The sequence below is a fragment of the Thermobia domestica genome, chromosome 1 (genome assembly GCF_964235325.1).
Source record: "Thermobia domestica chromosome 1, izTheDome1.hap1.1, whole genome shotgun sequence".
NCBI classification, from domain to species: Eukaryota; Metazoa; Arthropoda; class Insecta; order Zygentoma; family Lepismatidae; genus Thermobia; species Thermobia domestica.
The window spans coordinates 334,816,950-334,844,166 of NC_137454.1; the positions used below are offsets into that span (position 1 = coordinate 334,816,950).

A 27,217-nucleotide genomic window follows, 5' to 3' on the forward strand; every position below is an offset into this window, starting at 1 on the left:
CGTCCCAGACGAGTCTAAAGGAGACAGTGGTAACGAGACCGAACAAACTTTTGAAATAAAGAAATTAGCAGAAAACGGAAAAACACCGAGAAAACTCATACACAAAACTTTCCCTCCACAATTTCCACTTGGGTAGGAGCTAGGATCGAACTTGGAATCTCATACACCGGAAGTGAGAGCTCTATCACCTACCATTGAGGGCCTCGTCACTAACTTTGGTTGAATATACAAAATTTTAGGTTTGCGCTGAAACACTCAATTATGTATGTGTTAACACCTCTTAACTTGTACCTTCATGCAACTAGGCTTACTTACGAGACGGGACGATACAGAGTATTCGTGACGTGATACGAGACGAGACAGCTTTAACTCTTATCACGCAGTCAACTCTAAAATAAAAACAAGTTACAGGGAAGGGTAAAAGGAAGATACATTATTTAAAAAAATGCACGACTGTGCAAGAATAGATAATATATTCTCCAAGTGTTGATTTCATCTGTCTTTTCCTACATTTCATTTTGTTCTTGAAGCCTATGCTACATGAAAATACAAGAAAGTTTTTGCAGTTTGTATTAAATGTGTTTGTGACTTGTAACTTTTTTCTAACATCGATGTTTTGGAAGAACTGGATTGAAAGCTGGTTTCAACCAATAATTGAAACGTTTATTTTGTTTACTACGTAGAAAATGAAGTCGATGGAAAATTACGAATTGCCGTATAGTTTCATTAATGCGTTAAAACTATTAAATAAAGGGAATTCATGTTCAAAGTATAGTATTGTACGATATTATATCAAACATGTTTTACTTCTTAAAGCCGCTTTGGAAAATACTACGTTCAATCATATATTCTTTTTAATGGATATAAAGATCATAATGTAGTATAGAGCAATTTGATATCTCAAATTGTTCCGGAGATGTGATACACAATGGAGATAAGCTTGCAACAATGCTAAGAATTATGTAATTCCGAAAATGCTCTGTAGTTCCTTTTAACCAATTCGTGTTATAATAATAATAATAATAATAATAATAATAATAATAATAATAATAATAATAATAATAATAATAATAATAATAATAATAATAATAATAATAATAGTCGAAACCTTATAGCCAAGTATACTTTATCACTACGATGATGTAATTGCTTATAATATAAGAGCTTCGTTAGCTACAACATAAACTGTTAACAAAATTGCCTGGACATGGATCCGAATATTTGGTCTTAAGTTTAAAATAAGAAATTGTGGTAAATAAACTTTATCGATGACGCCAGATAAATTGAAATTTTTCTAAATAACATAAAGATCATACCAAAGTAAAAAAAAAATATCTAAAATTGAAATAGTTAGAAACTATAAAAATCTTTAAAAACTATGAGTATTTTAAGCTCGTGTACTAATCTGGCGACTATCATCTTCTTCCTCAATTTGTTATAAATACAATGTTCAAAAACAATCGATGTAATGTCATGGAAGCAAAGGAAACCAACAGTGTTTTAAAAGGTTCCTACAGATACGTCATTTTATGCAGTACAACAATCTTTAACAACGTTTTTTCATATGTAAGTACGGATTGATTTATCAAATTGTTGTAAACGGCATTGTAATCTTTGTGTCTATTGAAAACCATTATGCGGTTGGTTGTTATAGTTAGTACCTTTTTCAAAATAAAGAATTTGATGTATCGTTGTTTCCATTTCTTCGAAATAAGTCGTATTGTCATCGTAGTATTCGACACTAAGGTACTTCCAATATGCATTTTTCCTTGCAATTCACTTGTCATATTATTGGAGTAGAGACCTTTGAAATTTGAATGTTTTCGATACTGCAACGCCTTCGGTTTGCAGCATTAAACAATAAAGGCAGTAAGTTTTAGTTTAACATGCAAATTTGAAATATAGAAAAACATTGCTTAGTGTTATTTGAAAAATCTTGTTATTGGGATGGCAACACTGTTAATTTTGTTGCACAAAATAATACATCAAAATATATCTCCCTGTTAATATTTCCATGGTACGAAATTTCAGCGATTTTTGTTTGTGTAAAATGCAAAACAATTTAATATGGCATATTTCATTTTGATTCTTGAAGTTGTTTTAAAGTATGTTGGCAGCCCTGAAGTTACATTTAGACCTCAAAGGACCTACTTAGACCTCGCGAGGACCGCGTTAGACCTCACGAGGACCGAAATAGACCAGTGAAGTTCGGCATAGACCTCATAGGTATTTGAGTGCTTGGAAAAACCGGTCTTAGCAGGACTTTTTTGGCATGAATAAACCTCATGCATCTATCTATCTATCTATCTATCTATCTATCTATCTATCTATCTATCTCTCTCTCTCTCTCTCTCTCTCTCTCTCTCTATATATATATATATATATATATATATATATATATATATATATATGAAATTTGGTATAAATTTAGACCTTTCAATTAAAATAATTAAATGAAGGTTTAAACAAAACTATTAGTCTCAGGACCTGCTGACTGGCATCATACTCAATAATAATAATAATAATAATAATAATAATAATAATAATAATAATAATAATAATAATAATAATTGAGCTGAGCGAAGCGAAGCTCTTATACTCGGGTTAGCCGTTTGGTTGTCCGCGAACTCCTAGACCGTTTGGCCGATCTCAACCAAACTTAGCACGCTGATAGAGTATGTCGTGCTGAGTGACAACATAGGTCGAAATAAAAAATCCGATGTACCATCGAGGAATAATCACCGAAAAACGCTTACTCCTAGACCGTTTGGCCGATCTCAACCAAACTTAGCACGCTGATAGAGTATGTCGTGCTGAGTGACAACATAGGTCGAAATCAAAAATCCGATGTACCATCGAGGAATAATCACCGAAAAACGCTTACTCCTAGACCGTTTGGCCGATCTCAACCAAACTTAGCACGCTGATAGAGTATGTCGTGCTGGAGTGACAACATAGGTCGAAATCAAAAATCCGATGTACCATCGAGGAATAATCACCGAAAAACGCTTACTCCTAGACCGTTTGGCCGATCTCAACCAAACTTAGCACGCTGATAGAGTATGTCGTGCTGAGTGACAACATAGGTCGAAATCAAAAATCCGATGTACCATCGAGGAATAATCACCGAAAAACGCTTACTCCTAGACCGTTTGGCCGATCTCAACCAAACTTAGCACGCTGATAGAGTATGTCGTGCTGAGTGACAACATAGGTCGAAATCAAAAATCCGATGTACCATCGAGGAATAATCACCGAAAAACGCTTCCTGATTACGTAGTTTAAGCTCGCTCAGCTCATTTCATTGCAATCGGGTATATCCATTGCATTCCTAGTAATAATAATAATAAATAATAATTAATAATAATAATAATAATAATAATAATAATAATAACTTCTTTAAAACTATTATATTTTCAAATTTTAAAACTTGTTCCTAGTGGTGTATAGGCCTATACTAAACATAATTATGGATTAGAAGCAGACTGTTGTTACTCAAAACATAACAAAATAGAAGGTAATTGTACGCATTATTCATACAATGGTATAAAGCGAGTTTCTGATGTGGAAAACTCAGAAGTTGTAGAATATTCCCATATTATTACCATGTAATGGAAAAAAAAAATGTCCAAAACTAATACACTGTACCGTTCTGATAACGAAAATCTCTGTTATGTATATATGTGATAGTGATCCCTCTGCTTTAATTATTTTCGAAAGGTTATTAGGTTGGGGCGAATGAATTGTCTTATTTGACGTCTGGTGGGAAACTCACCTCTGCAACACAATACAGGGATGGACTTAGGTCATGTATCTACCGTCACTAACTCTGTATACGTTCCGCAAACAATCTGGAGTATTGTGTATTCCATCAATAGATGTGCAGTTCGGCAAATTGTTTGAACTTCCCCTGCTGGATTTTACAACAGTATTCCTTCCTCCCTCCAACCCTCTTTTGACCGCATGTGCGGGGTTGCAATGTCTGATCACCTTGCTGCATGTTATTTACAAGTTCATTCGCTGAACTTTGCTCCCAGGGTCTCCACATCTTGTTACAATCGAATATAATATAGAGTATATATATAAGAAAACTATATATGTTGAACAGCAATCTTCTAAACACTGACTGAAAGGACAGCGGTTGGAACTGTGGCAACTAAGCACTCCACGTGGACCTGACGAGCGGTTGTCAAATGCAGGAAATGAGGGTTCTGGTTGGCCATTTAGTTATCGGGGGTGTTTTCCACAAGTTCTCGCGGACGATGACTTATTTATGGCACTAGCCCCACACATAGAAGGCGGCATCCTTTATATACAAACTGCACATGTATTCATGGAATAGAGAATACCCAGGACACAGTGCGTTGTTGAACAACATCGTATGAAAGTGCAAAACGGAGAGCATACAATTGCGAGTGATTTGTCTTCACGAATTCAAATTGAAAAATTCTTTACAGCAAGCCACAAAAATATATTTACAGTGAATATGAACCAACCATTTATTTTTTATTTTTATTTATTATTATTTTGGTTTGCCAAACTTCGTTGTGTTGACATGCAAATCAACCCCTAAGACACCGACTAACATACCAAATAAACTCTGTAGAAAACTGTAATAGCGGACCCTAGATAAAGAGTTCGTGCCATTTCAATTAGTAAAGTAAAGAAATTCGACTCATGGGAAACATGAGTTGAAATTTGACACCGACCAATGAGAATAGCGATCTAAAATGAGCAGTTCTATGAGTGCAAAGAATAAAAAGGAGTTTCCTGCATCGGAAAATTTTGCTGATACGGTAGTCTATGGTGGAAGTGTTCGATCGCGTCTTTCTCATGCGACATAAAACCATCAATACAAACATGAGGTCCACTTGTTGAAACTGCATTAATTGATCGACCAAGAGCGTGCCATGTTACTATAATTTGCCTCCCTCCACACTCCTGTTACACGATGCAGCCCTTAGATATAGACTTCATGTCTCCCTTGAAAACTTACTACACAGAGGAAGTAGAAAGATAGCTAAGACATCACCCAGACCGAGTCGCAGCACTGTATCATTGCTCCTCTATTCACCGCTGCTTACAACAGAGCTGCGACTATAGAAGCATCTGTGAATGCTTTCACGAAGAATTGCCTTTTTCTGTGCAACAAATTCATATTTTGTAACTACGACTTTGATTCACATAACATCACCACTGTCACTCGATCCGCACCTGCCGCTAATCTACGTGATTCACCAGGCACTTCAGAAAAGCATACAGGACCTGCCGCTGATCCACATGATTCACCAGCAAAGTACGATCAGCTGATATTCTTTTTTAAAAAATAAATAAATAAAAGTAAGATGAAGGGGAGAGAAATACAGCAGGGCATGCCTAACGGCATCACCCAATCATCATACAAGACGCAATTAGCTGTCAGCCAGGAAGCAAAAGCTACACCGAAGAGACTAGGAGATTTAAGCAGCAGATTTATTAGGAAGAAACAAGGCACAAAATTAAGACATACATCTCCTGTGAGTAAAACAAGTAGTAACGGATCGGTTGCTTAGATACGTATGATGAAGACCGAATTCCTCTTTTGCAGCCATTTCTACTCTCAGGAAGAATGGACAAGATGCCAACGCTGCCATCGATGGGTACACGATGATTGTAGTGCTGTACATATCCATCTGTCAAGTATATTGGACAGAAGCAAAAAAAATGATGTTCAAACAGTCTGTCTGTAAGGATCTCATGTTAACAACACATTTTTTTTTCTTTTAAAAATGTCATTTTTCATTTTTACACAATAAGAAAAAATTAAATACAAACACCACGTATATTTTTAGCAATAAAAGGCACGATAAATTTTGAATATTTACACATTTTTGGGTATTGATTTCATTCCACATTTTGGAGATAGAACTTATTGAATAACACGGGTTTCACATTCGATACACTTACTCTGCTGAAAATATTTCGATATTGGCCGAGAAGCGGGGGGTAAAAGTGAAAAAAGTAGGGGGACACATAACGTTACGAGTCCCCCGTGCCCATGTTTGCCCATTATATATTTTTAGGAAGTGGAGGGACGCCATACTCCGCGTTCCCCATCATCTTTACCCCTGCCGAGGAGTATAAGGCAACTCTGTGGCTACCTGAAGTATGAGGTAAAGAATTTTTGTTGCTAAAAACTATAAAAGTCCGAAACAACAAATGCGCTTATCATATGTCAAACATCATCCAACTTCGTGGACTACTTGCTTTAATGTACGAATTATTTTTTTGTCATTGAAAGCTGATGCTTACTTTAAATGTCAGTGACCGCACTAAGACATCAAAGATTTCTTTAAAAATAAGGTCGAGTTAACATATTTGGAAGGGTTAGTGACCTCTCGACCTCAGTGATATGAAGGATGTCACTTACTCTCCTAAAGTTATCTTTTCCTTAAGTTAAAAGAAAAGAAAGAAGAGTTGTTAAAGCGTAACTCTTTTTCTAACAAAATTTCTGAAAAAAAAAAAAAAAAACACTTTTAAGTATGAGATAGTGAAGAATCACATGTGAATAATTGAATAACATACATAATTTGCGTTGTTGAATACGACGTAAACAAACAAATAAGGATATAATACAAAATCATCTCTGTCGTGGCCTTGAATTTTGAACCATTTTTAAATTATTAGTCTATGTAGACAAGCCAATGGTGCACGTGGTCTCAGTTCGATTTCACATGCGTTCATACAATTTTCGATGTTGACCAGCTTCCAGAGGCAAAATTAACATACAAATAGACAGGGGCAAATACAGGGACACAATACATATTAATTGATACCGCAATATTGACACAAATTAACGTGCCTCTGAACTTACAAATATAGATAATTTCGTCTTAAGAGGTTCGGCCTGGGGACTGAGAACATTCCCCTCAGGAACTGTCCAAATGGGATAAAACCTGCAAAATTTAGTCTTCCTAAGTCCTAAGACGGGAGCCGAACCAACAGATTTTATGAGGGAAAAGCGTCCCCTCTGCTCCCGCCATATAGGGATAGAAAGAAATTTAAAAATCACTTCTGTTCCCAGAATGTTAGAGATACTAAATTTTGCAAGTTTTATCCTATTTTGACAATTTCTAAGGGGCATCCCCCCGTCTCTCCTTGTGTGTGTAAAATACAAAATTTTTCTAGCGTTTTAATCGTAGGCAGAAGAGTTATGAATCCTGCAAAGTTCCATTCCATCGCCTAATCCTGCAAAGTTCCATTCCATCGCCTAAATCTTTTTAGGTTGGACCCAAGAACCAACCCTTACCAACGGGAGAACTCCGAAAAAAAACATGGACATGATGCTGTCCGCTACATCTCACGACCTCGGACTGATCCACGAATCCTTCGTGCTAGAGGTGAGCGATGTACCACTAAGCTACTGTCCGTTTCTTCCTATATATTTAGTACTCAATTATGATATTTTAATTTCTTCGCAAGAACTTCCTACAGCCTTAACGAGAGGAAGATTCACCACAGAGAAAAACCGTTGAATATTAATAAAATAAATTATGACAGTATATAACAGTTTCTTTCTGGAAAAAAAAAAAAAGATCCGGGAGGGTAAACAATATTCGGAGGGGTACATTATTATTTTCACACGGTACTATTCTATTTATTATATTATATTGTTTTGGTCTCCTCTGGGAGGCACTCTCAGAGCTCCGGGGATCAGTGCCCCCAAGTAATTCATGTCTGAAAGAAGCACAATATATCCTTTGATAAGGTGTGGGAGTAAAGGTATAAAATTTGGCTATCTTCATTCATCATTTTTAGAGCATCAATTTTAGGGAAGAGATTTTTCACTCCCAGCCATTAGAAGGTTACGCCCTCTCTGGCACAGATGTTAAGCCAAGTTAATTGATTCTAAAGGATTACAGTTGGTCTAAGTGATACATATTTATATTTCTAGTAGGCTACATAGAAATGTTTTATGACCAAAAGCACGAGAATTTCTATGCGAGATTGCAGAACTTTACTTACATTCCTAATATGAACATAAATTTTATCAGCAGGTAATCTTAATGAAAAAGTAATTACAATCCTTGAAAATGTACTTTCTAATCTTACACATTATTTGCAAGAATAATGAAAAAACGACGGATCTCTTCAGCCGCGCCATCTCACGTGCTTTCGATTCATTACGTTATCTAGTGGCCTTTCCTTTTCGTTTTTTACCGGTGTTATACTCAAGACTATTGTTACACAAGCATTCAGTTTTATTTTCATTCAATTGTATATTTAACAAATATTAGAATACGTGCTTGCATTCCTATATATACGGACCTCTAATTTCGTTTTATTCGTACGCAAAGCTACGAGCAACAGGTAGTTCTCTCTCTACGTATGCAATTAGAAGCGTTGTCACAGAATACACACAGCAAAACAAATACACTTCGGTAAACATTGTCCAAAGAAGAAAATGGTGGGACTTACCAAGGTACACAGTTTCCATTTTCAAAATTTTAAAAGATGCCAGGTTGGTGTGACAATTCTAGAAAGAAATAAACCACCTTCAAAAGCACTAGAACACCATTGTATTGTTTTGCTTTACAGCATGGCTTTTTCTTCACCGCTGATAAAAAGGAAAACCGCACAGCCTCGCGTACAAAGCACGTATAATACAAGAGCTTAAAAACTTTGCACAGATTTTTTTTTAAAAAATCACTTTGGGATAAGAACCTTCACCAGAAGAAAATAATACTAAAAAGAAATGAAACTTCACAGATTCATCACTTCACAACACACACAAAACACATCAGAAGACATAAAAACAAAACACCATCACCATCCACTCGCCACAGTTTCTAAACTTCGTTTCCCAGCAGCCAGTCTACTCAGTCACTATCGCCAGTACTTTTTTTCTTCTTTTTTCCCTCCCCTCTCACTCTTCGCTGCACACTACTCCCCTCTAGTGTTCAACAAACATACCAGTCACGTGACTGCTATTCAACCACGCGGTTCTTCTATCTTGTGTATGGTTTTCCTCTGTCGTCTGCTATACCTTACGAAGGGGAACTTTTTCGAGTCTTTGCCCCCTCCCAGTTCCAACATATGCTCATAATACCAACAAGAAGCAGCTGCTACTGATGTGTTCCTGTGTGTCTGTGTGTGTGTGTATTCATTCCTTTCCGGAAAGAAGCGGCTCAACAAAAAATTGTTTTCACCCATATATGGGGCTCCCTTACAACCGCATGCCACGTGCCGGTGTTTCTGTTCAGTGTGGATGCTATATACTACGGTACGTTACGACTGAACAAAACATCTGCTTTAATTAATTCCAAAACGTTGTGGTTCTTATTTGTTTGCGTCCCAGCCCATCTCTATGGCGGAAATTTTATTGCAAAAATTATACAGAACTGATAGCATAAGAACAAATATTATCTACAATGCTTAGGGGAAATAGCCCGGCTAGAACTTGCCCTCCGTACCATAATTTTCATGCCTATTTGGCTTTAAAATCAATTCATCCAGAAGATATGACCATCAAAGAGTCATTCATAATGAAGGCCTGACAACTGAGACTCGTATACTTAATAATCTATATATTAAAATGCTCACTCGTATACTTAATAATCTATATACTTAATAATCAATATTTTTATATTTGTGGTCAAGAAAAGTTTATGTTTGTCGACGTTTATATAGTATATTAGTGGACAATTCTTTTGATAATGATATCTCGGAAACCACAACCTCTAGAAAGATGTCGTCGGTTGCAAATTTTGTATAGATATTTCAGTTCTAATTGAATATTAAAAAAAAAAAAAAAAAAAAAACTGACCTTTATTTCTTTATTACATTTTTAGGGGGTATACACTGGAAGTATTAAAATTTTAAGTAAAACATCATATCCCACGAGTTATATACTCCAACACCACACATTTGTATACGGGGTCAGTATATCTCTCCGGCGTTTGTTTCATGACCAAATGATAATGAAAAACGAAGAATAACCACTTTTGCAGTCTAAGATGAATCTTTATTGTTTGGAGACTTTTTACAAAACGAACACCATATATCACTCATATTATAATTCATTGTATGTGTAATGTATTTGCTTATTACATAGAGCGTTCACCTCTGGTGCTAGGGGTCTCGGGTTCAAACCCTGCTCCCGCCAAGTGAACTTTGTGGTGGACAAACACCGTGTGCGTGGGTTTTCTCGGGGTTCTCCCGTTTCCTCCCACTTTCTTCATTCCACCATTTCATTCATTACTCATTGTCACCGTCTCCTTTAGCCTAACCGGCATAACCGTGGGACGTAAAACTCAAAATTTCATTTCATTTTTTGCTTATTACATACTGCATGCAAGAATAAAGAAAACACTGATCATATATAAATTAGAAACTCCAACCGGAAATAGGCTCAAATCTTGCAAACGGTGCGAGATATCGAAAAAAAATCTTCCCTTTATAATTCCCCTTGCAGATTTTTATCAAGACGTCCATCACTTCAGTCTGTAAAGGAACATGTAATAAATGTTGTGAGGAATGACAAGGAAATTCATGCTCACATGTGAATGATGCGCTGTGTAGCGAGCGCAAGTTCAGCTAATAATAATAATAATAATAATAATAATAATAATAATAATAATAATAATAATAATAATAATAATAATAATAATAATAATAATAATAATAGAAGAAGAAGAAGAAACAATTTGAATGCGTCATTTGTCGTGATTTTGTAACTAAATAAAAATAAATAAATATTTTTATTAATGAGTTGAGTTTACCAACCAAAAGACCTTTATATACTTGTATGTCCGTGCGTCCGTCCGTCTGGGAGACAAAAAACTCGAAGAACTACATAACTACATGAGGATCACCAATTCTGCCAAGATGTGGAGGGTCAAAAGTTAAAAATCAAGTTTGTTGATGGAAGTGATCCATTTAGTAGGATCGAAGATATCCCTCCTTCCCAGTTTTCCCTTAAAGATTATAGTTTATAGACTCAACTGTACCTAAAGGTCAGGCTGGTTGCATACCATTCAATATTGTAACCAAAGTCCTTCACGTGATGTACACATGACACTGCAACTTTATATATATATATATATATATATATATATATATATATATATATATATATATACAGGGTGTCTCAAAAGTCCCTACATAGGATAACTCTGTTATTATCATAGTTACAACAAAATGTAAGAAGGGAAACCGTCTCCAAATATGATGTTTTCAATCTCAAGTGAATGATTTTTTTTTTTTAATCGGATGAACCGTTTGGGCTGGACACTCTTTATGCGCCCAATGTTAAATCAAAATGGAATGTTGCCATTTACCTGGACTCACAACGTAAAGTAGATTGGGGCATATTTGAAATGGGGGCTGGCCATCGACACGGTAGTGTAAAAGACCGTAACTTCATTCACTTATGTTGTGGGTCCAGGTAACTGGCAACGTTGCTTTTTCATTTAACATTGTGTGCATAAAGAGCGTACAACCCAAATGGCTCATCCGATTTTAAAAATTCCTTCATTTTAGATTGAAAACATCGTATTTGGAGACGGTTTTCCCTCTTACATTTTATTGTAACGCTGATAATAACAGAGTTACCCTATGTCAGGGGACTTCTGAGACACCCTGTATACATATAAATTTAAATACGAGAAACAATCATTATTATTCAAGTTAATTCCTTTCTAAACCATAAACCCAGACTGTGCAATTGTTTATTTAATAACGTTATTGCATTGTTTTCATGTAGACCTATACCATTTTTTTTTTATTTTCAAATGAACTGTCTTGTTTTCTCTGTTATCAACATATCTAAATCAATTTTTAAGCTTAACTTTTAAATGGATCGCCCGATTTAAACTTTCTTTTTTTTTCTTTTCCTTTTCTTTTGGATACATTTTTTATAGCATGAAGTTTCATGGTTCATTGAAATTCAGAAAAAATAAATTATTATCACTGTTCATTCTGCGATTACTTTTGTATCCCATAAAATTCTAAAAATCATTACAATTGCTGTGAGGCAATAATATAATTTCATTAATTGACACTTTAAGGAAGTTAAGATTGATGTAAAGGGACAAGCTTTGCCGGTAGATGTCACTACAGTCTTCGTATCTCATGTATTTTTTACCTTTCAAGAAAATTCACGATTTCTCTTACAAATTTCAGCCTAGAGACTTCAAATTTTTACAGAAGGAGCTTCATAACCTATTGAAGACGACAATCCGTGTCCATTTTTTGTTTAGAATTTTCTTCATTGTTGAAACAGTTATATTGTTAAAGGTTTGAATATCCATTTCAACAATCAAGCCATTCCAACAATGAAGAAAATTCTAAATAAAAAATCGTCACGGATTATTGCCTTCGCTAGGTTATGAAGTTCCTTCTCTAAAAATTTGAAGTCTCTAGGTTGAAATATGTAAGAGAAATCGTGAATTTTCGTGAAAGGTAAAAAAAAAAAAAAAAATACATAAGAGAGATACAAAGATTGTAGTGATTGTAGTGTCCCTTTAAACCAACCTTAAGCTAGTTCTTGATCACAACAGACGAGGACCCAGAAATTTTTGTTGGGAAGGGTCCGAAGTTTGGAGGGGGAGTCAGGTCCACTACTTAGAAGATATTATGTCTATATAGTATTGAACTCGTGTTATTCTTCACCCGAAAAGACGATAAGTAATTGTTTAGTACTATCAACTATATTCTTTAAAAAAATAAAACTAGACTGTTTTATAAAGAAAAATCATAGAAGTTTACGATTAAATCTTAAGCTATATTTATCATTTATCTGCTAAGCAAATTTAGTTCTACTAAGAAAATATATATACGCCACGTGGGTATACGCCTGCACTATGGTACCTATATTTAAGAAATCAGCTATTGACCCGTTTGTACAGTTAGAAACAAATTTTTACACTTGTACACGGGGGACATGGTACAAAACTATTACGTTCATCTCTGGTGTGAGGAATCCCTGATTTAAGTCCATACTATGTGAGTAGGTGATGGAAAACATCGTGCCTATGGTGGTTCTCCTGTTCCTCCATCTTTCATATTCATTACTTTCATTTATTAATTATCCGCCTTCTTTAGTATAAAAGACCTAGCTGAGGGAACATTATTATTATTATTATTATTATTATTATTATTATTATTATTATTATTATTATTATTATTATTTTAATTTGAGCCAGATTAACTCTCAAATTTTTACTCCACCTGGATAATTTCCACTGATTTGGATACACTAGCCAAAATTGGTAATAGTTATATGTTAATTACAAATTAACTTTTAAAAAATGGGGCCTACAGAGAGTAATATACGATTAATGTGATTCTAATTCATTATCACACAATTTTTACGCATTTTCACACACTATCGAACATAAGTCTTTTTCATCTTTACCTGAGCAGCTCTCCAGATTTTGTATCAGCCGAAGAATAATGTGATATATTTTGATGAAGATTCAGAAGTTCGATTCCAGTCAAACATGTGAAAATCCGGCAGATCTGGAGTTAATTGAAGACCTTATTCTATATAGATTAAGTGAAATAGCGGCTATAATAACGACAAACGTACCCTGTGGTCCAGATCGCGCGCCGATTTTTTTAAAACTCACTTGTTTTTTTAACTTACTTCTGGCCGCAATACTGTCTCCCATAGTTACTGCCTATTTTTTCTTCATATAAGTTATCAGTTTTTTTTATAGATTCTCATTCTTAATTTGACTTTCCTTTTTTTTAAAAAAAATCGTAAGATCGGTATTATATTGTATACAATCTGTGGAATTAATTCGATCTTGAACAAACTTGACTTCTCAAATATGTACATGGAATATTTACCTGTACAGACCTTTGATTTCTCATTTATTGGCTAATGACGTTGTAGTTTGAACTCGGATATTTAAAAAAAAAAAAATCGCTAATTGCCATTCATTACAACACGTAGGGAAAAATACACCTAACAAACCTATTAACCGTTAACCGATCTATATATTAAAATGCTACATTGTAGCCAGGGGGCGCGGTGGCTCAGTGGTAGAGCGTTCACCTCTGGTGCTTGGGGTCCCGGGTTCGATCCCAGCCTCCGCCAAGTGAACTTTGTGGTGGACAAACACCGTGCTCGTGGGTTTTCTCGGGGTTCTCCCGTTTCCTCCCACTTTCTTCATTTCACTCATCTCTCATAATCACCGTCTCCTTTAGCCTAACCGGCATAACCGTGGGACATAAAACTTAAAGATTTCATTTCATTTTTACATTGTAGCCAATTCATTTCGACATTGAGATTTTGGAAACCACAAATTCTAGAAAAGTGCCATTTTCGCTGGTTTTTTTTTTTTTTTGGTAGATTTGCTAGTTCTCGTTGATTTTTTTTAAAAGTGTGTTGCTATTTTCTTATTTAACGACTTACGGGCCGTTTTGAATCCATATGATTAACATTTTAACATTGTTGCTAGGGCGTTTCTAAGGTTGATATCCTTGTGTTAGGCAACCAGCAGAAGAGCTATGTGAAGCAGGTTGACAGACATTTCAGGCGTTTTGCTTTAGTATGTGAAAAAAGCTATTACTGACCTATATTGCTATACTGGCCTGGCCAATACTGCAAAGCTCATGCTGACAACTTCAAAGGCCTGTAGATCCCCAACGAGGCGTGCTCACATATGCATTTATACAAAAGGAAGTGGGAAGGACACTCAACCTAATACAGTGAAACATCCCTTAACGGACACCTCTATAATACGGACAGATTTTTTTTTTTGTCCCGGCAAAAATATATGTTCTCTTACGGAACAAAACCCTCTCTTTTACGGACACTCTCAGATACGGATACGGACAATCCTTTCCTCCTCCTCAAACGTTTCAGCAACCTCTTCATAACAGACAGGAATTATTCTCAGTTCAGCGATAGACAGAAAAGTCTTTTCCCTACAAGTGTATGTATCATGAATCTAGACCTGGTAAACCATCAAACAGAACAGCTTCAAGCTGAACTTGAAATTCTTTTTTTCTGCCTGCAATAAGCTGCTTTCTGGTGGAAATCCTAGAAAACCTTCAACAAGCAATAGCACTCATGAAGGGTCAGTCGTATGGCCAAGAATTCTATGCGAAGGATCTTCCCTTCCCTGACAAATTTAGTCATCTTTCCCGACAATTTCATGTGAATTAATGGATATTTTTACAGGACACATGTACTTAAGAAAATTACCATACACGCATTATATTTTGCAGTATACGAATATATTAACACATCCCCCAACAATAATATTATTTAACAGAAATTATTCTCTCCTTCATCCCTCCCAGTAATTCAAATACGTACTAAATAGAGTATTTTCATATTGAATTTTACGTATTTACGCTCATACATAATGTATTTGCTGTATATTACTGCATACAATTATCGTTGTGAGAAATTACATTTTTGTAACCTCTCTGTAACGGACATCTCTCAGTAACGGACAAAAATTAATGTCCCACTTGTAGCGGCCGACCTGAGGCGCCTTCGGGCCGACCTAAATTTTTGCTTTTCTTACTGTTATTAAATTCATAATTACTCTTTAAAAACCTTTTAATTGCTTTATTGCCATGTAATTATTGCGGGTATTAGTCAATGTTAAATTTCTCTCTTTATATTTTGTTCTTTCTGTGGAATAACTAAGCCAGAAGAATACTTAAAGTTAGCTGTTGTTTCGTAAGAGGAAACTCATATCTTTTTCTCCCCTCTTTGCATCTTGAGAAACAGATCTGAATTGGTAACCTATAACCTTCGATTCGCTGCACGTGCAAGGGAATATCTAACCCTTGTGTCTTATCTGAGAGTCTGATGTTATTTTCTGAATACTCTCATTGTCCTCTGTTTAAGCCCAGATGTTCTCAAAAACATGGTAGACGTATAATTAACATTTTGGCGCCGAAATTGACACTTCGAAAATACTAAATATGTCTATTTTGACACCGTATAAAATAAGTGTCTTGGGAACACTTGTATTTTTGGTATCATTGTGAAACTATTAAGAAACCTGTAAAATCCGGATAAAGCCTGATTTTCTTTGTAATATCAAATTAACCTTTGACTTTTAATTTGGATACTATGTACTAGATGACGCTAAAGCCTTATACTGTTTGTAATAACGCGCATGCGTGACTATTCTAGTTAACACCCTAAATAGTCGTTTAGATTATCAATACCCAATCTAAACGTAAAGACTAATTTCATTGCACACGAGTATCCGCCCTTTTGGAAAGATACCACCCTACTATACTCCCACGTACGTAACGTGTGAATAAACTCCCTGAATACAAAATAGCTGTACAAGCTGTTCTCGGGGGAAATCATTGTGTGTCTACGAGGCACGAGCTTCGTGCTCGTCGCCGGGGGCTCCGGCCCACTCTTCGGGCTCAGGCTTCTGTCCTTCGCCCGCCGGACTTGCGTTTCTTCTCTGACTTTGTTAGAGTCATAGAGAAAAGAACTTAGTGCATTATCAGAGTTTGTTATTACACTGTGTTAGTGGAGAACTCCGTCATCTCCGTTCTCCTACCAAGGACCATCTCTGTTTTCATTTCGTGTGTGCAATACAGCAAGAACTTCATTACTGTGCTGAACTTTGTTTCTAGTAAGTTTACTACTACTACATGCAGGCAGTCGTAATTCGATCTCTTCATTGAACTGCCCTTATTTCTCTTTTATCATTGGTCATATTCTGACCCCTCTCAAGTTTCACGCATACGCCACTAGACTGATGCGTCATCTAAAATTACATCTGATGTATAACATCTTATTGCTTATCAACTCTTCTGCGCTGTACAAAAGCAACTTACAATAAAATTCATACTACTTCTAACTCGGCGTTCCAGTCATTTAAAACGCCCATCTAAAGTTTTCAAAGTACGACCTCACCTACTCATATTCTCTCAGAAAGAACCTCCGAAGAAGCCGTTCGTCGAAGTCATTATTATCACATCTCTTTCGTTCTCTGGTTCCTACGTGAACCACTACACCAGTCACGCCTGTTGAGGACCGAACTCTTTATCCTCTGTGAAGTGGGAAGTTGAGTGAACCATCACCCTTCTGTGTGTGTTCTGCGACTCCAGTACTATTCCTGCATTCGCCGTGAGAATTCCGATTGGAGAAAGAACTTCACTCTCCGTAGGAAGTGGAAGCATCTTGTTGGTTTTACCGCTCGAACCAATACCGACATCTTCTGGGAATTCTTGGTCGCAGCGAACATCTTGTTACCACGCTAAGCTCAACTGGACTTATACAGGACTCGACGATATCTCCAGAGGCCACTTGGAACTCTTTCATCTGTGTAGGTGTTCAATTGCGAGGTGAGTGATTTAAATTGTTTTAGTGATCTTAATTGTGCATCTTGATTCCTCGCATCGACTCAGAATCACGTCTACTTCTTTGCACCCAATAGCCGATTTCAGTGTTTGTGTAAAGTGATTCTACAACTAAGGTTGTTAGCGATAACTATCTCTTCCATTTTACTGTTTTATCGATTAAATTGTTATTAGGCTGAATTATTTAAGTATGGCCAAGCCTGACCTTGTCTTGTGAAGTTTATGTACTTGAGGTCCATTAAGTGTGTTAATAATCTTGTTTACATTGCATTAGCTTTATTTTAATTCATTGTTGTATAATACGTGCCTAATTATTAAGTTGTCGTCCCGCTACAAATATTTATTTCTTTGCACGAGTCCTAGTGTCTATTATTTTGGTGTGCCAATTAATCTCGTTGTTGTGTGGGCTTCACGTTAACTAGTGACCCCTTTGGAGCCGCCACTGCTCTAAAGTGCTGGCAATTACCTGCGGGACATTCACGGATCAAGGCTCCTTTATAATTTCGTAAACTCGTGCTTGAATTTTGTAATTAATTATTGTCATACATAGGCACTCATCCTGTTCTCTCTCTCCCTATCAAATCACCTTGCCGACAGCCTTGTTAGTCGGACATTGTTTGAACAGGACGGACCTCCTCCTTACAGTACTAATAAATTGCCAAGCCCCACAGACTGCTCAGCTCCATTACATTTTTAATGTCAGGCAACCCTCTAAGTCAGAGATATTCTTGAGACCTTCCGTGGTCCTTTATTAATTATTCTGTTAGTTTGATTTCGGCTACCTTTGGTAGAGATATTGTCGCTAATAATCTCTTTTTATGTTCGTGACCTGTGGTGGGATTCCCTCACCAGTGGCCGCAAAAGTTCTGATCGCCTCCTGCCACCGGCCCCGACATAAATTTGGTGTTCAGCAGTGGAATTCGATCATTAGCTCGTCATCTAATAATGTGTTAATTGATATTGATTATAGAATCCTATGTTGCTTTTGTAAATGACAAAGCAGGAGTTATTTATATTATTACTTTCATTTGTGTTAAGTAGTTTGCTTAGGGTCACAGTTATATTCTAAATGAGTTTCGTATAATTTAATGTTTAAATTGTGTTAATTGAAAGGACAGGTTTCCTATTAATTTGCTTGAAAGTAAACATTTTGTGTTGATATGTTGCGTAGGGCAAATGCCCCCTTCTACCCTGAAAGCTTAACTATCATTTTGCTTGTTCTAGAGAAGTCAATGAGGGAAGGAAAAAGAAACAGTCCATATATCAAAAGAATAGTTCGTTCCTTTTTCTTCAACACAGAGAGAAAACATCTGTTCTCTGTTAGTTTCCCCAGCTGGGCAAAACAAAACAAAAAGAAAAAGAAAGAGCGAGAAAAAGGAAGTGTGTTGGTTAGTGTTCCTCGGTTGTGTAATGCGTTAGTATTAAAAAAAAAGAAACTGTAGGGAAAAATATCAACACAATACCTTGAGAAGGTTTATGGCGCCAAATGCGGGACGGATACTTTCTTCTTCACCTATCGAGATGAAAGCTATTCCGTTCTGTATTCAAAGCTTCTCAACGTATTCTGAGTTCGATTCTTGCAATGGATTTTCGCGAGATTCATTTCAAGAATCATCAGTCGTAAGGCTGGTGTAGGAACTCCAAGTATTCAAATTCTGCTTGTGTAATTAATGAACAAGTCAGTCAAAACAAACATCATTGACATTTTGAAATTTATTTTGAAATTTTCATTCTGTGAGTCCTTATACTCACACGTTGTTAGTTCTTTGATTGTGGGTAAATCCTTGATCTTTCCCCGCCTGGCTTCTCAGCGTTAGTGGTAAATTAAATATTATGTTAGGTGCTAAAGAGATTCCTTACACGAACTATGCGAACTAAAGCCTTAATATGTTTCGTTTCTCAGTAAAAGTTCATAATGAGATTCATTATTGTGATTTTGAAGTTTTCAAATTATTTTAAATTTTCTTGGAGGCCAATTTAATTTTATTGTTTATGAATGGACGTGCTTTTTGTTAATTATGAGAGAATTAAGTATACCAAGATTGAAAGTTTAAAAGGGCAATAAATTCAGTTTAGTAATTTGTTTTAAGTAGAGACCATTCTTAATAAGTTGTTGTAATATTAAGCCTAACTCGTTATTTTATTATTTTAAGTCGTGTTTGAATAAAGACAACACTAATGTGGGACACCCCTGACGTATAGTACCCTGTATTCTAAGACCGCGAAGTCCCTTGTATTTTGATTGAATGATAAGAGCGTAAATTATTAGGATATGCGTTATTGCTTTTTGAAGTCCATGGCATCAAAGTTTTGTAATTTTAATAAAGCTCTTGTAAATTTTAATTGCCAGTGTAAGGCTGTTTTTATAAGGAAGAAATACGTGAACTTAATGTAGTAGAAAGACTAATCCTAACAATTCCGTTTGTGCTTAGCTATTGTTATTAATTAAGGAGACGTTTAAATAATTTATTAGTAGACATTATTAATCAATGAATCTTTTCTTATTCATTATGTTAGAAGTTGAATTATCTATGAATTTATTACTTTCCGGTCACGATAAATTCGACCTTAGTCATTGTGTTAATAATTTCATTTGTTCAGGACGTAAAACCGTGCTCTGTAGTATTGTTATTAATTTTGCTATTCCTTGCCGAGCGCTAATGCCTCGAGTTGTGTAATTATTTTATAAATTTTAGCGAGCTATCTAATTTTGGAACGTGTCGTTGGGAGACACCCTGTCGGAAAATATTGAGACAGTGATCATACCTCTCCCTTGTTCCAGCAGTAATTCATGGAGTCCAGATTAGGTTAGGATGTGTCAATTCCCTTTCCTAAAAGAGTACCAATTCCATCAAACGTGATAATTAACTATAATTATCAGCCCCAAAGCGTACATTGGTCGTTCAGAGAATTGCCACCTGTTTCTATCGCTTGTATTAGCTGAGAATCGTGCAATCTCTGATGTTTATACTCCGTTGAATCGATCTTATTGTACCAATTCCATCAAACGTGATAATTAACTACAATTATCAGCCCCAAAGCGTAAATTGGTCGTTTCAGAGAATTGCCGCTTGTTTCTATCGCTTGTATTAGCTGAGAATCGCGCAATCTCTAATGTTGATCCTCTGTTATATCGACCTTATTGTATAATGGTGCGTCCGCGTAATTGTAAGGATGTTAAGCCGGATCTTTGAGAAGGCTTACCCCCTTAAAGGTACGGGACCCTCCTATTACATCCCAGGTCGCTATGGACCCCCTAGGTCCCGCAGCTGTTTATTATCGTTCAGTTTACTAACGAACGACCAGAGAATGTTTGGTTCTTTCGGAAGGAAGCCCAGTGTTTCGTTCGAAAGACACCCTATGGTGTTAAAGTTTTAACTATGTGCTTTTCGAGATGGTAATGATATGTATGGAAGCTAATGTTGTATTTAAATGGTCATAAATGTTCTTGCTCGCGAGTGCCTAATCTAATCAAAGGTGCGTTTGTGTAGACCTAATCCTTTTGAGCACTCTTGCTCCCTAATGAGTCCAAGCACGAGTCCTTAAGAAAATCTAAGGTTGTCCGAAGAGAGAATTAAATTCGCTTGTCCAATGTATCAAGTATTGTTATGTTTTCTAGCTTCCGCGTAAATTAGTGTTGTTATAATATCATGAGTAAAGAAATGCTTTTGCAAGTCCAGGAATCGAGTTATTTTCTAGAATAAAATTCTTATCGGGCCTAAATGTCAAATACAGCCGCCCTGTTTAGTAAATAAGTGCATTATTGATCATTTTGTAATTGCATATAAACTCCTTCTTGTCTCCTATTTGAAATGATAAATCGTTCTTTTGTGCGTATAGATATCCCAAAAGGTCTCTAAAATGTAAATACGCGGTTAAATTCCTCAAAGTTAAAATTATGAATAAATGCGAAGTAAATGTAAGTCCCAGGGTCATATGAGTTAATATTAGATAATAGGCTAAAAGTAATCCTTATTATACCTCTCTTGCCTCCTGCCGTCCGAGTGCCAACTTAATTTGTATCTAAGAGTCGACATCATGTCTCCTGTAAGGAATTCTCGTTGAATTGTATTAATTGTTCTTAAATGTATTTAAGTAATTATAGTCTATTTCCGTTCGATTGTATTTCTATAAGGTTGTGGCACATTCTATTTTTATCATTTGGATATATTGATTATTGTATTTACCAGGAATAGACATTTTAAGCTGTAATTCTAATAATATTCTAACGTGAATATACATTATAATAAATATGATAATGGCATTTGAGATATTATGCGTTATAATGCCTATGATAACTGTATTTTGATATCTACTATATGTTATAATTAATATGAATTTTTGGTGAATATCCAGGTTGAAATTAAGACCTACCAATTGAATGATATCAATATTTTACTGTAAAAGGTAGTTGTTATCATAGTAAGGCAACAAGATAATTGCCTGAAGTTATATTTAAATTCATTGTTAATTTCTAAACGTCAGTACTTCAGTTATATTGGTTCCTTTGCTAATAAAATGACGTAAAGTACCTCTGTGCGAAGAGTACAATTAAATATATGTTGATTTAAAATTCTATATTGTAACTCTACCTCTCTTATCGATTAACTAATTGTAGCAGTTCATTTTATAAATTGAGATGATTTATTTGATTGATTTTTTGTTAAGCGTCTGTTCAACTGCGTGACAATAGTCACTAAACAATAATATTGAACCACGCGTTAATTGGCATATTGTTAAATGAAAATGTTGAAAGTTTAGACCATAATTGATCTTGTATATTGGTCGTTTGCGCCATATTATAATTTAGGTATTTTAGACGTAACTATAAAATTGCCATTTAGTTTATGAACACCCTGTATTGAGTCGTGTTCCATATAAATGCTATTTAAAAAGGATTCATTTTGAAACATTCATACGCTGTCCCGTACTGAATTCTAATTGTTTAAAGGATGAATGTTATAAAGTGTTTAAAGAATATATATATATATATATATATATATATATATATATGTTCTAGTTATCCCTTTCGCGCTAAAAGAAATCAGCCTTCATTTCATTCGAAAGCTTGTATGAAAACATAGAAATTCTTCTTTTGGCCGTTCTCTGTTTAAAAGAAAAACCAGACCCTTACCAGACAGGGCTGTAGTATAATTTCTTTTCTTCACACCACCCTGACCTCAGCGTGGAGTGTAGTAAAAAAAAAAAAAAAAAAAGAGAAGAGAAAACATCTGAGTGTCAATTCCCAACTACCCTCCGGTAGTGGATAACCTTCGACCTCAGGGAGTCCCAGTAACCCAATTTTGGTAAAGACTAAAAGAAAATAAAAAAAAAAAAACAAAAACAAACTGGCTCCCTTTCTTATCGTGTAACTAATGGTTTGTTTTGACAATTTTGGAGTAAGTGATAAAGTGTAAATTTTTAATTAATGTATCCAAAAACAAAACGTAGAGAAAAAGAAAAATTTACATATAGTAATAATAATAATAATAATAATAATAATAATAATAAAAATCATGAATTAAATACTTCATTAACTAATGTAGTTATACTCTGTATACGGTAGTCTTGCGATTCTATGTAGTGTGTATAATCCCTAGAATTTTAAGTAGTTGATTCTTGTACTTTAATAATATAGAAGTCATTCAAATCTTTTGTTAAATTTAGTAATTCTATATATATACCTAGTAGAAATTTCGTTTAGGAAATGTGCAGTTCCTTGAATGTCTAGAGAGGTCAAGAATACAACTATCGTTAATGATTGTAGACTAGTAAAAAAAAAATACGTGTAAACCTTTATTATCTATATATACTCCATATGTAGTTATAATTGATTTGTATAGCATAATTGCATGTTCCATGGGTTTAATATCTGATTATATTAATTTAGTATGGGTCATCCATCTCCTTTACATATAGGTATATCCTTTGTATATATAGGAACTCGTATTATAATAATAATAACTATAAAAAACTGAGTAAAAAAAATATTTTACATGCGTACTGTACATAATTGAGGTCATTTATGTTATCCCTCGCTATAATGTTTTAGTAGGTATAATGTAGTTATATGAAATCATGTTGTATTGGCCTTGTTAGTCTTTGTATATTTTTATAGACAAAGCTTGGTTTTGTAAATATGTAGGAACAAATCGTACCAACTAGGGAACTCTTTGTATTATACGTATATAACCATTGGTAGAGCTATGTAGTAATTTCTTAAATTTGTGATTCACTCACAATCGAGATTTTATATCTAAATAACTGGTAGTCTAATGATAACTTTGTTTATTAACGTAGTTTAATAATAATTTTGGGTTCTCATAATTAATTCTAGTTATAGGTGTATATATATAAACATTTCTTTAACTTTTTAATTGTTTGGGTATGACCTAGGTATTAGACCTTTAGATAATCGTATATCTTCTTATATACACAAAAATATATATTTAAGCTATTTTGGGATTTTAACGAGTACTTCTGTACTACTGATATCACTACTTCTGTGTCATTATTTAATTATGGTGTTAACTAATAATATATAATTATTTCAATGGGTTTTTACTTTATGGATTTAAGTACTTCGATTATTTAGCTATAATTGTGTATAAAATAATATTCGCTGGTATAAAAAAAAAATGTTTTGCCTTTATGAACTTTACTTAAAGAATTAGTAAGTGTTGCCAACTAGGACTAAGAAATTTTAATTGAACATATCTATGTATGAGTATTAAGCAGTGTTGCCAATCCTAAAGATTAAAAAGTGTTGCCAACTCTAAAGTTTAAAAACAATATTGCCACTTAATTTTTTTTAAAAAAAATTTAAGCCCAAGTAGTCAAAAAAAAATATTCCTCAGTTCCCTCGTCTATTTTTTTTATTTTACGCGGGAGGACTGTAGCGGCCGACCTGAGGCGCCTTCGGGCCGACCTAAATTTTTGCTTTTCTTACTGTTATTAAATTCATAATTACTCTTTAAAAACCTTTTAATTGCTTTATTGCCATGTAATTATTGCGGGTATTAGTCAATGTTAAATTTCTCTCTTTATATTTTGTTCTTTCTGTGGAATAACTAAGCCAGAAGAATACTTAAAGTTAGCTGTTGTTTCGTAAGAGGAAACTCATATCTTTTTCTCCCCTCTTTGCATCTTGAGAAACAGATCTGAATTGGTAACCTATAACCTTCGATTCGCTGCACGTGCAAGGGAATATCTAACCCTTGTGTCTTATCTGAGAGTCTGATGTTATTTTCTGAATACTCTCATTGTCCTCTGTTTAAGCCCAGATGTTCTCAAAAACATGGTAGACGTATAATTAACATTTTGGCGCCGAAATTGACACTTCGAAAATACTAAATATGTCTATTTTGACACCGTATAAAATAAGTGTCTTGGGAACACTTGTATTTTTGGTATCATTGTGAAACTATTAAGAAACCTGTAAAATCCGGATAAAGCCTGATTTTCTTTGTAATATCAAATTAACCTTTGACTTTTAATTTGGATACTATGTACTAGATGACGCTAAAGCCTTATACTGTTTGTAATAACGCGCATGCGTGACTATTCTAGTTAACACCCTAAATAGTCGTTTAGATTATCAATACCCAATCTAAACGTAAAGACTAATTTCATTGCACACGAGTATCCGCCCTTTTGGAAAGATACCACCCTACTATACTCCCACGTACGTAACGTGTGAATAAACTCCCTGAATACAAAATAGCTGTACAAGCTGTTCTCGGGGGAAATCATTGTGTGTCTACGAGGCACGAGCTTCGTGCTCGTCGCCGGGGGCTCCGGCCCACTCTTCGGGCTCAGGCTTCTGTCCTTCGCCCGCCGGACTTGCGTTTCTTCTCTGACTTTGTTAGAGTCATAGAGAAAAGAACTTAGTGCATTATCAGAGTTTGTTATTACACTGTGTTAGTGGAGAACTCCGTCATCTCCGTTCTCCTACCAAGGACCATCTCTGTTTTCATTTCGTGTGTGCAATACAGCAAGAACTTCATTACTGTGCTGAACTTTGTTTCTAGTAAGTTTACTACTACTACATGCAGGCAGTCGTAATTCGATCTCTTCATTGAACTGCCCTTATTTCTCTTTTATCATTGGTCATATTCTGACCCCTCTCAAGTTTCACGCATACGCCACTAGACTGATGCGTCATCTAAAATTACATCTGATGTATAACATCTTATTGCTTATCAACTCTTCTGCGCTGTACAAAAGCAACTTACAATAAAATTCATACTACTTCTAACTCGGCGTTCCAGTCATTTAAAACGCCCATCTAAAGTTTTCAAAGTACGACCTCACCTACTCATATTCTCTCAGAAAGAACCTCCGAAGAAGCCGTTCGTCGAAGTCATTATTATCACATCTCTTTCGTTCTCTGGTTCCTACGTGAACCACTACACCAGTCACGCCTGTTGAGGACCGAACTCTTTATCCTCTGTGAAGTGGGAAGTTGAGTGAACCATCACCCTTCTGTGTGTGTTCTGCGACTCCAGTACTATTCCTGCATTCGCCGTGAGAATTCCGATTGGAGAAAGAACTTCACTCTCCGTAGGAAGTGGAAGCATCTTGTTGGTTTTACCGCTCGAACCAATACCGACATCTTCTGGGAATTCTTGGTCGCAGCGAACATCTTGTTACCACGCTAAGCTCAACTGGACTTATACAGGACTCGACGATATCTCCAGAGGCCACTTGGAACTCTTTCATCTGTGTAGGTGTTCAATTGCGAGGTGAGTGATTTAAATTGTTTTAGTGATCTTAATTGTGCATCTTGATTCCTCGCATCGACTCAGAATCACGTCTACTTCTTTGCACCCAATAGCCGATTTCAGTGTTTGTGTAAAGTGATTCTACAACTAAGGTTGTTAGCGATAACTATCTCTTCCATTTTACTGTTTTATCGATTAAATTGTTATTAGGCTGAATTATTTAAGTATGGCCAAGCCTGACCTTGTCTTGTGAAGTTTATGTACTTGAGGTCCATTAAGTGTGTTAATAATCTTGTTTACATTGCATTAGCTTTATTTTAATTCATTGTTGTATAATACGTGCCTAATTATTAAGTTGTCGTCCCGCTACAAATATTTATTTCTTTGCACGAGTCCTAGTGTCTATTATTTTGGTGTGCCAATTAATCTCGTTGTTGTGTGGGCTTCACGTTAACTAGTGACCCCTTTGGAGCCGCCACTGCTCTAAAGTGCTGGCAATTACCTGCGGGACATTCACGGATCAAGGCTCCTTTATAATTTCGTAAACTCGTGCTTGAATTTTGTAATTAATTATTGTCATACATAGGCACTCATCCTGTTCTCTCTCTCCCTATCAAATCACCTTGCCGACAGCCTTGTTAGTCGGACATTGTTTGAACAGGACGGACCTCCTCCTTACAGTACTAATAAATTGCCAAGCCCCACAGACTGCTCAGCTCCATTACATTTTTAATGTCAGGCAACCCTCTAAGTCAGAGATATTCTTGAGACCTTCCGTGGTCCTTTATTAATTATTCTGTTAGTTTGATTTCGGCTACCTTTGGTAGAGATATTGTCGCTAATAATCTCTTTTTATGTTCGTGACCTGTGGTGGGATTCCCTCACCAGTGGCCGCAAAAGTTCTGATCGCCTCCTGCCACCGGCCCCGACAAATGTTTATAAGGCCTATAATATTTATATGGCCTATATTAACAGACGATCCAGACGAGCCATCGGCATACCATCGATGGCCACCAAACTGTTCCAAATTGTGGAGAGGTCCGTCTTTATGTAGCCTGATAAAAATTGTCTTCCTACTGAGTATGGTTGCTAAGTTACAGAGATTTTCACTTATCATCTAATACGTAGATCAAGTAGGTGAAACAATAACATATAGACTA

General features: G+C 35.6%; 1 protein-coding gene across 8 annotated transcripts in view; it reads right to left on the bottom strand.

Annotated features, from left to right (window-relative positions):
* The window catches only part of Dys (Dystrophin), a 1,830,839-nt gene that overhangs the window by 1,593,604 nt on the left and 210,018 nt on the right, over positions 1-27,217 (bottom strand). Inside the window, exon 1 of one of the 8 annotated variants that reach the window (XM_081729438.1) lies at positions 8,458-8,853. The exons of the other annotated variants lie outside the window; for them this stretch is intronic. Coding sequence (XP_081585564.1) covers positions 8,458-8,476 — 19 coding nt within the window. The 5' untranslated portion in view covers positions 8,477-8,853. Of the gene's footprint in view, positions 1-8,457; positions 8,854-27,217 lie in introns of those variants that run through there. 8 annotated transcript variants of the gene reach the window in all.